This window comes from Diaphorina citri, unplaced genomic scaffold (genome assembly GCF_000475195.1).
Source record: "Diaphorina citri unplaced genomic scaffold, Diaci psyllid genome assembly version 1.1 scaffold1635, whole genome shotgun sequence".
Taxonomy (NCBI): Eukaryota; Metazoa; Arthropoda; class Insecta; order Hemiptera; family Psyllidae; genus Diaphorina; species Diaphorina citri.
The window spans coordinates 36,595-49,392 of record NW_007379061.1 but is presented as its reverse complement, the minus strand read 5'-3'; the positions used below and the strand labels follow the sequence as shown (position 1 = coordinate 49,392).

General features: G+C 39.2%; 1 protein-coding gene across 1 annotated transcript in view; it reads right to left on the bottom strand.

Moving 5' to 3' along the window:
- Positions 1-1,515: 1,515 nt before the first annotated feature.
- The window catches only part of LOC103516661, an 18,872-nt gene continuing 7,589 nt past the window's right edge, over positions 1,516-12,798 (bottom strand). Inside the window, exons 4-5 of the mRNA XM_026828994.1 lie at positions 2,941-3,157; positions 1,516-1,778 (exon numbers count right to left, since the gene is read on the bottom strand). Coding sequence (XP_026684795.1) covers positions 1,618-1,778; positions 2,941-3,157 — 378 coding nt within the window. The 3' untranslated portion in view covers positions 1,516-1,617. The remainder of the gene's footprint in view (positions 1,779-2,940; positions 3,158-12,798) is intronic.

Here is a 12,798-nt window from a genome sequence, read left to right as displayed (position 1 = left end):
AATGATGGAATTCCGGATTTTCTGATTTTTCATCATTTTTTTTTTTACGATTTCTTTTATGTGGCAGGATTCTCCTGAAGGAGCTCTTCCACCCAACCACATCATCATTACTTGGAAATAATGACATTACTAATGATTGTGTAAGATACCTACCTATCAGATCAAATGATTTGCCTTGGGCTCCAAAAGGTACTTTTATACCTACTGATGCCAGAAGGCACAACAGTTAAGGTGGAAGAACTCTATTACCTACCTATTGGGTTATTTCCCCTGACTTAGGTTGTTGGAATGCTAAGTGTCGAGCTTCCCGGTACCTGTCTGCTGTGAAGCACTTAATAGGCCAGTATTTTTTTTTTTTTTTTTTTTTAAAGACTGATTAGATTTTAAGTTCTCTTCTTATGAATTCCTGTAAAGTTATTTTGTACCATGTACCTATTTATGTACCTACCTAGATTATAAGTTTTTTTAAGTTTCCGGCACCCTAGTTTGTACATAGCTTTCTCAGATTACGGTAAGTTTTGGACTATTTGGACAGGAAAAATATGATACATCAATAGATAAATACATAATTATCTATGTTATAGGCTGTGTAGATTGTTAGTCATGGTTGCTTTATTACAGGCAACTCAGTCTGAAAAATCAACATGATCTGTAACATACACATTAGTTTTCAGTGTCCAATTTTCTGTACATGTATAACTGTTACTTTTTATTAAAATAAAAACAAAGCTATCAAACAATGAGTTTATTTTGTTTGTTATAATGTTTAAGGTGAAATATACAATAATTGGAAATACCTACCTATATTTGTACGACTAGATGACTAGAACATAAACAACTCTCTTATTGTACAAAATAAAACAAAACCTACCTAAAACAAACGAAAAACTAAGTCAGATTATGTTTCATACATTAATATAAATAAAATAAAAAATAATTAAAATAGATATACTAATATTCATTTACAAAAGGAAGTTTCGTCAGGAAAAGTGGAAGATTCTTAGATTAGTAATATTTAGGCATACCTACCTATTTAACAAAAAATTAAATAAAATAAATACTGTAGAGATGAAAATGTTAAAATTTAAAATAGTTTAAATGGAAGTAAGTAGGTACCTATGCCCAAGTATTTGTCAGCCTAGTTATCCTGCAGGGTAGCCCGTCTGCCTTATAAGCGCTAGGTCGCGGGTTCGATTTTCACCCGGGGCGAACAAGGTTTGTTCTCGGAACGGCTGGCTTTCTCCTATCCTGTCCTCCTTTTCTCTTCTCTTTGGGGACGATAAGACCTTAGCAGTTACAGTTCCCTCTATCAAACCCCTTTGTTTTTTAGCTAAATCCCCTTTAGGGGTGAGGGGTGATCTATCTGTTTCTAACGAAAGTCACAACTCTGGGTCGGGGTTGTTTTAGTGCCCACTCTAGTAAGGATGTTTACTATCGGCCGTCGAATGACTAGAGGTGTCGGCCATTTTGTTCTTCTCTTTGGGGACGATAAGACCTTAGCAGTTACAGTTCCCTCTATCAAACCCCTTTGTTTTTTAGCTAAATCCCCTTTAGGGGTGAGCAATCTGTTTCTAACGAAAGTCACAACTTTGGGTCGGGGTTGTTTTAGTACCTACTCTAGTAAGGATGTTTACTATCGGCCGTCGAATGACTAGATGTGTCGGCCATTTTGTTTGGCTGTTTGGTCAGATTCAATACAATGGAGTTGTTGTTATCCAGGGGAGTATTGATGACGTCGATATCACTCGGGCTGTTGCATCGGGAAGACGTGTCACTCTCTGGGAAATCAAACATGACGGTGAAACAGAAAGAAAAATCGAGAAAGCGAGAAAAAACAAACACATTTTTTAGAAAAAATGAATTGTTAGTTCAAAATAAACACCTTGGTCAGCTCCCATGGCGTAGTGGTCACTGCGTTCGCCTTGCACGCGGGAGACCCGGGTTCGATTCCCGGCGGGGTCAAGAAATTTTCCGTGACTGGCGGTTGCGGGGCCCACTCAGCCTCGTGAGGAAAATGAGTAGCTATGACATATAAATGCGCATAGCGACCGGTGCCAGCATGGTAGGTAAACATTGGATTTTAGGATTATTGAGATATTGGGTTCGATTCCCACGGGTTCGATTCCCACCCGGAGCTAACTTCATCTTTAATCGGTAAGGTCAATCAATCAATCAATTTTATTTGTACAAATATACAATTGTATGTGGTACAATGTTAAGACTACGAACTAAACAAAACTAAAACTAAATCTGTAATAATATAATCTGTAATAAGCCCACCATGTCTGCCATAATATATGCTATAATCGTAGGTAGTAGATATGTATAGTATGAGATGTGCAGGTAGGTAGTAGATAGTGTGAGACGAAGTCAGAGGTGTGAAGTGTGAGGTAGGAGACGAAGTGAGAGGTGGGAAATGTGATGTAGGAGATGAAGTGTGAGGTGTGAAATGCGAGGTAGGAGACGAAGTGAGAGGTGTGGAATATGAGGTAGGAGACGAAGTGAGAGGTGTGGAATCTGAGGTAGGAGATGAAGTGAGAGGTGTGGAATATGAGGTAGGAGACGAAGTGAGGTCCGTTATCCAGTCCTCCTCTCTTCGAATGCATCAGATCTTAATGGATGACTGAGAGGTGTGAAATGCGAGGTAGGAGACGAAGTGAGGTCCGTTATCCAGTCCTCCTCTCTTCGAGTGCATCAGATCTTAATGGATGACTAAAGTGAAGCAACGTTACAGAATGATCATAACTCACGTGCAGGTCTCACTATGAATATAATGTGATCGGTTATATTGAATCTCATTTCTGACAGCGCCTCTAAAAGAACAGGGGTCGCCAACCTATTATGGGTCACGAGCTACTCAAATGACTAAAGCCGTTACAGACGACTGGTATCTTGATGAGTGACCACACTAAAGTTGGTTGCTCTCAAAAAAGTTCTTACCTGGAGACAAAGGATAGGTATTATCTCGCTGGGCCGCCTCTCTAGCAAACTTCTCATAGGCAGCAGAATCCGCAGGGTTGCCAGCTGGAGGATTTCCTGGACCTGAAACATAGCGGCAACACTGTTCAGATATTTCGTCCCGTTTTCTGCAAACGTCGCGTCGTGTCGTCATAGGCAGCAGAATCCGCAGGGTTGCCAGCTGGAGGATTTCCTGGACCTGAAACATAGCGGCAACACTGTTCAGATATTTCGTCCCATTTTCTGCAAATGTCGCGTCGTGTCATTTTTACGGTGGTTGGACAATAGTTGAAGAGCGACCAAAGGCGACATCACAAACACAATAAAAAGTAAAAGAAAAATTAATTTCATGTTTATCGTAAACAGATAAGGTTCGTTCTCGGAACGGCTGGTTTTCTCCTATCTTGTCTTCCTTCTCTCTTCGATTTCGGGATGATGAGACCTAAGCAGGTAGAGTTCCCTCCGTCAAACACCAAACAAACCTCTTTTAAAAAATAATAGGCCCTAAATAAATGACAAATCTTAACCCTTTCTATACTGGAATTCTAAGGCTAAATAAACCCCTCTTTAAACCCTTTTTCTTTTACGTCCTATTCCCTGTAAAATCAACCTAGGACATTTAGGTCATTCGAGGAATTATTGGTCTAAATTATTCTAAACGGCGAGATAGTTGAGGTAGGTACTTTAGTTTAGGTACAGGTACATATGTACTATGTAGCTGTTCACCAGTGCCCTAAATCACCAAAGTATGGAAAAGTATTGACAACTCCATATTTTGACATGATTCGTCCAAATTCAAAATTCTGCTTTTCCATTGGCTATTACACTTGTAAGATACTTTTCCATACTTTGGTGATTTAGGGCACAGAAAAAAAATGAGTTGCCCAAATAACTTGGGCTCTCCGCACGGGTCGTACCTAATAAGTTGTTTCAAAAGATCTGTTCTGTTTTTCAAAAATGAACTTTCCACAAGAAGAATGAGGAAGAGGAGGAGGAGAAAAGTCATTGTTTCTAAATAATACCTGCCAGCTTTTCTCCTCATTATGTAAGGTGTATTGCAAAAGTGTGTGTACACCAGAAATTTTCTCCTCCTCTGAATTCCACAGCGCCGGCACTACCCAGGCTCCTCCCCGAATATCCAATGCCTCTAACATTGGTCTGAAATATTGAACCCAGAACTTCTGAATCGTCGAATGATAGGTATCAGTTTAATTTATTTAATAATTAATTTATTTATAAATGTTACCTAATGAAAATAAAATAAAAAAAAGCGACTAATTTTATCAAAGCTATTTTGCCGCCAACAATAATTTAACAAATTAAAAATTAAGTATAATACCAAACCAACTATACTCATAAACATCTGAAGTTATAATAATAAAAAATTGAAAATGGTTCTATCATGTACCTAGGTCTAGTTTAAGTCACCTGGTAAGTTTGAAAGATCAAATCTGTTTCAATTTCAATGTATCAGATAGAAATTTTATACTTTTTACCGACTGTTCCGGGGTGCACTCATCCTTACTAAGACAGTTTTATTTTGAGAACTTGCGATAAAGGCTAAATAAACAGAAAGTAAAATAGTTAGGTACCTTACCTACAGGTACATAGACGAAATTAATTATTGAAGAGGTTTGAGAGAGGGAACTGTAACTGCCAAGGTCTTGTCGTCCCGAAAGCCAAGGAGAAAGAAATCAGGATAGGGGAAAGCCAGCCGTTCCGAGAACAAAATTTATCTGTTCGATATAAAATCCTCTCCGGCCGGTAATCAAAACCGCAACCTAGCCCTTATAAGGTAAACGCTCTCCCTCCACGGTAAATGCCTTCAGTTCAGTTAAATCTAACAGAAAGGAACCACTGAACAAGAAGAAATAGGAGTAATGAAATCTATTGGTAAATTGTTTATCTTTTCGTCAATTTGATTTTACATATTTTTGAATGGCGTTTTTCTGCTTAAATCCTCTATCCATTCAAACTAATTTTAACCACAATAAATTCAATTTATAAGATTAACAGCTACATACAACAAAATAAATCTTTCTCTTACCTGTCTTCGGCGGCCAAACATATATTCGGACAGCAATTCTCCCGGTAAAGGTGAAAGGTAAGGCCCGGCCATCCTATAATTCCCGGCCCGAGATGTCCTATAAGTCCCGGCGATGTTCTCTTGAACAAGCTATTTTTGAATGGCGGTTTTCTGATTAATGCTCTATCCATTCAAACTAAATTTAACCACAATAAATTCAATTTATAAGATTAACTAAATACAACAAAATAAATCTTTCTCTTACCTGTCTTCGGCGCCCAAACATATATTCGGACAGCAATTCTCCCGGCAAAGGCGATAGGTAAGGCCCGGCCATCCTATAATTCCCGGCCCGAGATGTCCTATAAGTCCCGGCGATGTTCTCTTGAACAAGTAGATTTCGACAATAACCCAATGATAAGATAATCACATCCCCTCTGTGTTTAAATAATAATATTTAATAATTCGCGTTGCATCCCCTGTGTTCCTGTGTGTAGACTCCGCCCCTAGCTTTTGTGCCCCTTGCAGTTGAGAAATGGAGATGGAAAATAATTCAGAGATGGAGGGTCGTGAGATTTTCCGGGCGTCAGCTTGTGTTGAGATGTTCTTTGAAAAATCTCCGGCAAAAGCCTGTGTAATATTTTCCCCCTTTAAAATAACCAAAACAACTAACTGATTAAGGCTTGTTGAGTTAAATAATAATATTTAATAATTCGCGTTGCATCCCCTGTGTTCCTGTGTGTAGACTCCGCCCCTAGCTTTTGTGCCCCTTGCAGTTGGGAAATGGAGATGGAAAATAATTCAGTGGAGGAGGGTTGTGAGATTTTCCGGGCGTCAGCTTGTGTTGAGATGTTCTTTGAAATGTCTCCGGCAAAAGCCTGTGTAATATTTTCCCCCTTTAAAATAACCAAAACAACTATATCTGATTAAGGCTTGTTGAAAGTCTGATTTTTTACCCTTTTCTTTAAACCCTTTTTCTTTTACGTCCTATTCCCTGTAAAATCAACCTAGGACATTTAGGTCATTCGAGGAATTATTGGTCTAAATTAATTTAAACGGCGAGATAGGTACCTACTTTAGTTTAGGTACAGGTACATAGCTGTTCTCCAGAAAAAAATGAGTTGCCCAAATAACTTGGGCTCTCCGCACGGGTCGTACTCGTACCTAATAAGTTGTTTCAAAAGATCTGTTCTGTTTTTCAAAAATGAACTTTCCACAAGAAGAATGAGGAAGAGGAGGAGGAGAAGGAGGAGAAAAGTCATTGTTTCTAAATTAATAATACCTGCCAGCTTTTCTCCTCATTATGTAAGGTGTACTGCAAAAGTGTGTGTACACCAGAAATTTTCTCCTCCTCTGAATTCCACAGCGCCGGCACTACCCAGGCTCCTCCCCAATGGAAATTCTATTCAACTGCCGTTGTGCTTTTGTATTTGTATTTTTAATTAAAAGCCAAGTTAAGCGAGTTAATTAAACCAGCATTTTAATTACTCCCTCCCAATCCTGCTTGGAAAATCTTCCTCTCCCTCCCCAAAGACTGAAGATTAGTTGCGTACGGCAGTGAACAAGCCAAGTTAAGCGAGTTAATTAAACCAGCATTTTAATTACTCCCTCCCAATCCTGCTTGGAAAATCTTCCTCTCCCTCCCCAAAGAATGAAAACTAGTTGCGTACGGCAGTGAATAAGACCTGCTGCTGGCAAATGATGTGGTGCTTCAAATTGCGGAGTAAATGGTCAATGGACACGAAAAGTAATGTACCTATGTAACTTGCGAACGAAACTATTGTAAGTAAGACTTTTTGGTGGCAATTTTATAGAAAAGAAACCTGACTCAGCCAGCCTAGTTAGCTTAGTTGGTAGCGCGTCTACCTTGTAAGCGCTGGGCGGCGGGTTCGATTCCCGCCCAGACGGATTTTTCCTAAACAGGTAAAGCGGATTTTTCCCTCCTCCTCTCTTACAAATAAGATACCTATTAGTGGAGATGCCAAAAGGACCACTTCAAAATTGTATTAGTGGAGATGCCAAAAGGACCACTTCAAAATTGCATTAGTGGAGATGGCAAAGCTTTGCTACGACAGACCACATCTTTGTTGTACATCTTTGATGCCAAAACTACCACATCAAAACACTGTATTAGAGATTAGAGAAGATGCCTAAACTACCACAAAATAAAGCCTTATGAAATCCAGCAAAATTCAAATATTGATCAGTACTGGTTTATGAATTTTGCGAGGAGTATTTTTTTGAGGGCAAAATTCAAATTGCCATACACCTTTTTTTTCTCTCTCTGTCTTAAGCGCTTTAACAAAGCTTATGTACATGTCGTTCTCGCGAAAAAGACTATTATCAATTTATCACCCAAAAATTTGTTCTAAAATGTGTTTATTAAAACAAGGGTGTACTAAAATGAGTTATTCAAGGAAATTTATTCATTTTCAATTTATTGATATCAAGACACAATTGTCAACATCACGGAAGACGCTCAAGACAGAACAGTTTGGCGAGGCAAAAAGTCTTCTAGACTTCAAATGGCCCTGGCAGTAAGTAAGTAAGTAAGACAATAATTGTCAAACATATACATGAGCCTTCCTCAGTTCCCCATTGGATAAGGGTTACACAATATACATTACTGAAATTCACAATAGCGCACCAGAGTCTGTATCTTCCATTGTTATTACAGTGAAATTATTTTACTTTTTTTTTCTCTCATTCATTCAATCTTGTTTTCGAAAATTATGATTATTTTTTCCTCCTCTGCCATTTTTCCTCGCGAATCCCTCTTTATCCTTCGATTTTTTTACTTTCTATTACCCACATTAAGTATAGAGAACCTTTAGGTACAGTTGGTATTGGCACTATTGGCATTAAAAGTAAGCGTTCAGAGATTCAAACTGAGATGAAGGAAATCAGCCAGTCGTTCCGAGAACGAAACATAGGTCGGTACATATCTGTTTAGGTTTGGGATAAAGTTCTCCTCGGGAATGGAAGCCACGACCTGGCGCTTGCGATTTGTAGGTGATCACATTAAGTATAGAGAACCTTTAGGTACAGTTGGTATTGGCACTATTGGCATTAAAAGTAAGCGTTCAGAGATTCAAACTGAGATGAGGGAAATCAGCCAGTCGTTCCGAGAACGAAGCATAGGTAGGTACATATCTGTTTAGGTTTGGGATAAAGTTCTCCCCGGGAATGGAAGCCACGACCTGGCGCTTGCGATTTGTAGGTGATGCCCAGGGCGATCTTTATTCTAACCAGATAAGGTTCGTCCTCGGAAGAACTGACTGATTCTCTCTTCGATTTCCAGTCTCCGCTGCTACAGTTCCCTAACTAATTAGTACCTAGGTCCATTGGGATTTCTGTGACTAACCTATATAGGTATATGCTTTCCTTGTAGGTAGTGTAGGTGATGCCCAGGGCGAACTTTATTCTAACCAGATAAGGTTCGTCCTCGGAACAACTGACTGATTCTCTCTTCGATTTCCAGACCCAATTAAGTCTCCGTTGCTACAGTTCCCTAACTAATTAGTAGGTCCATTGGGATTTCTGTGACTTTTTTTTTAAGAGGTTTGACAGAGGGAACTGTAACTGCTAGGGTCTTATCGTCCCGAAATCGAAGAGATATGTTCCAAGGACACGACTATTACCTACCTAGAACTATGGAGGTCAGCGGTCCAGATACCAGCCGCATATAACAGACAAGTTGCAAATTTCAGGACGTCAGGGATCACTAATGTAAACAAACGGAGTGCTGTCTTCCTTGAAGGTCTATTATAGGTACCTGCCTATGTGGGTGCAAAATTTGAACAGCATTGAACAGAAAGGAACCACCCATAAGGGACCTTGCCTTATAGATGGTTCTTTTCTGTGCAATGCTGTCCATTTATGGCTATCTTTTGTGAAATCCGCCCCGGGCGGGAATCGAACCCGCGGCCTAGCGCTTACAAGGCAGACGCACTACCAACTAAGCTAACTAGGCTGGCATTTCTGTGACTAACCTATTTCTAAAGGTATATGCTTTCCTTGTAGGTAAATTTATGTTCAATCGAACCCGCGGCCTAGCGCTTACAAGGCAGACGCACTACCAACTAAGCTAACTAGGCTGGCAAGAACGAACTTTACCTATCTGTTGAGTAGATATTTTGCCTCGGGCGGGAATCGAACCTGCGGCTTAGCCACCCATAAGGGACCTTGCCTTATAGATGGTTCTTTTCTGTGCAATGCTGTCCATTTATGGCTATCTTTTGTGCTGATACTAAACACAGACAACGTTCCATAACTTCTGCAACGAATAGAAAGCCATGTGGTGTTCACACCAGACTTTTTTCTCATTCTTCTGGGCGCTTTTTTTTCTCTCTTCCCTGGATCTTTTGTTCTTTCACAGTTTTGTTATAATACGCTCTCCCCCTCCCATTCCTTGCCTTGGCATGCTCATTTTTTCCCCATTTTTTCTCTGCATAATTTTAAAAACATCATCAAATCAACTTCAATGTTGTTGTTTTTTTTTCTGCCATTGTTTCTCCCCTTTCTTCTTCTTCTTCGTCTTCTTCTCCTTCGTCTTCTTCTTCTTCTCCTTCTTCTTCGTCTTCTTCTCCTTCTTCTTCTTCTCCTTCTTCTTCGTCTTCTTCTCCTTCTTCTTCTTCTTCTTTTTCTTCTTCTCCTTCTTCTTCTTCGTCGTCCTCTTCTTCTTCTCTTATTTCTTCCATTTTGCATCCTATTTTCTCATTTTCTTCTCTCCGCCTCCTCTTGGTTCCCGTCTTGTCTTCCGGACTACCTCCTTCCTCTTCTTCTGTACACGCGGGGGAATGTTTTTCGCTCTAAAATAACTTAGCAGATATTAAATATTGTGATTATGACGACTTTCCAGCACAAAACGTCAGAAAGATGAAAATGAAATTCATCATCTTGTAGGAAATATTGTGAACAATAGCGTTAAGTTTTGTTCCATGTTCTCTCGAGTTCTCTGGCTTTTGTTCAGGTTTTGATTTCGTATTATTTTTCTTCTCCTTCTTCTTTTTCTTCTTCTTCTTCTTCTTCTTCTCCTTCTTCTTCTTGCACCTACCCACGTACGTTAATAAATTTTTTATCTTCATTCTCAGAAAATAAAAGTCTTTGTTATTGAAACGAATTGGAGTTTGGTTTGTCCATTTAGCTTTCGAGAGTCTTGGATGATTTATGATTTAGGTATGCCTGATTTTGGTTAAATTTGCCTGAAATGTCTTACATTTCAACATATACCTATAGTGTGTCCAGATCAATGTGACAGCAAAAAAATAGGCATTGTTGCCAAACATGTCACATGTGCAATGGTAGAGAATCTTTAAAAGGGGAAGGTATATTGCACAGTGCTTCCTCCGACAGTGAAACAAAGTCAGGTAAGGCGATATCCACCTTACCTGTTCTGGAATCCAACCTCTGAACTTAGAGCTACCTCTGCATTTTAAAAGAGAGAGTTTATCAAAAATAGACCTTTACCCTTTACCTCAAATGCAACAATGTAAGGATTTCCTGCAATATGATTGGTTCCTTCATTTTGGGTTGATGACTCATTGCTGTCACATTGATCTGGATGAACCATAGAGTGGATCAAGACACAAGGAGGGATGAGATTTAGAGACATCACTTAACAACAAAACAATCACATCCCTACAATTTCGATAATTGAATTGAGCAAGTTCCAAATCCGAAAGTATGTGCTTATCATAAATGAAGCTCATTATAGAAAGCATAAATGAGGCTCATTAGAAAGCACTCATAGTTAGAGAATTCGTTGGTGAAATTTCGTCACAAATGTTCAGTGTGTCTTTGTAGTAGAAAATTTTGGTCCTTAACACCGAGTTCTTGCGAGTATACAACTCGAGATTCAGGATAAAATATTCAAATTTCGAGATCGCATGTCAAAAAAAGTCGTCTTTTTTACTCGGGTGACCTAAAAAAATGCTCCCCAATTTCAAAATTTTGGCCCGATGCCAACACCCTTTTCATCACGAATAAGTGCAGGAACTGTCAACTGGAAAAAAAAGTTTCTCTCTTGGACATAGCCAAACCCATTTGTCTTGGCAAATCATACGAAAAATCCACCATGTCCTCATTTTCTTGCTGACAACTAAAGTAACAACCGTCACGGGAAGTAATTTCCTTGTCGTCCCCAGGAAAAGAGAGACACGGAGGGAAAAAACAGCTGTCTAAATTCGTTATCGTTAGAAATGAAATTAGGTAAGTTATAGTGCCATCCAGGGACAAAACAAGTGATTGCAGGGACTCAGCTCGGGGGTTGTTTCAGAGCCAATCCTATCAGGGCCGTAATTATGATTTTGTCGAGGGGAGGACCGAGAGTCCAAACAGTGATTTACCGGAGAGGGGGCGGGGTGGATGAAGAAAAAAATCTCCAAATTTTCGGAGCCTGGCCTACTGTAAAGGAGAAAAGCTCAAGGGGGAAGGGGCGAGCCAACCTAAAGACGGCCCTGAATCCTATAGTTTTCAAGGTTCTACAGTCCATTTGAATATGTATTCTTAAGCAGGGTCCATACTTGTGTTGGAAACGTTGTCGTACAACACTATCGTCCGAGATTTCTAGCCTAATGTGGACCCTTAAGTTTCAATGATAGAGGCACTGAAGATTTTCGCCTGCGGCGCAAGGAGAAAGAGAGGGGGGAGAAAGAGAGAGAGAGGGGGGGGCGGTATTTTCTTATTCAAAAGCGTTCAAAGTCTTTTTTTTTATTCTCATTTTGCCAATACAGAAGTAGTGTTGATTTTTTTAATCAATTATTTAATGCTTTAAATAATAATTATTATCTTATTTGAGAGAGAAATTTGTCTTTTAGCCCTTTACCTGTTTGGTTCCTTGCGATATTTCAAAGTAAAATACTGAACTAGGAAATCAGAATGATAGTTAAATTACCTTTGTTGGAATTTGATATTTTGTTCACTATCAGAATGGAAAATTATGTAGTACAGTTTATTGTTGGTTTGGATGTTTTTGGAGATTATTATACGAGTATTTATCTATTTAAGTCTGGGCATATCCACACATACAATTTTATTTCGATGTTGTGGTTTTGACATCTCCACTAACAATAAACCTAATTTTGAATTATTTTGGTACTATTGGTAGTTTTGGCGTCTCCACTGATCCACAAACAAGTACGTAGACACATCAGCTCAACAGGGGCACGGTTGGTCCAGTGGTAACGCGCTTGCTTGTCATGCAGAAGGTCCCGGGTTCGAATCCCACCATCGACAAAAATTTGTACTCGTTTTTCGATTGCAAATTAATATTTCAACGGGTTACTTTCTGGTGTTCTCGTGTTGACCCAGCACCTAAATGGGAAGTATTGTGTGTCTCTTCTCGCCCATCTGATGAGAGGCATACTACGACACAGGCCTCAAGCGTCTAATGTAACAGTTGTTCCATTGCTACGAAATAAAAACGGCGGTGGAACACTCATCTTTTTTTTTCTTTTAATAATAATAATAATAAAGTTTGAATAATTAATTAATAGAGAAGGTAATTTATTTTATGTTGCTTTTACCTCTTTCAAGCCTATATGTATATGCTTTCATACAAAAATCCCACCTCTCTAATTTCTGTCCCTGGAACACACTAACGGGTTAACACAAATGTTTTGATTAATTTTCCCGATTAGAAAATTTAGGTTAGAAGTAAAATGAGGAGGGTTGGGGGAGATAGGGGGGAGAGGGGGAAGAGGAGAAGGAGGAGGGTGATGATTACATTTTATTTTTCATTTACTCTACAAGTCAGTCAATACCTAAAAAACGTACCATTTATTGGCCCACCTGCCCACATTTATTTTTCTAAT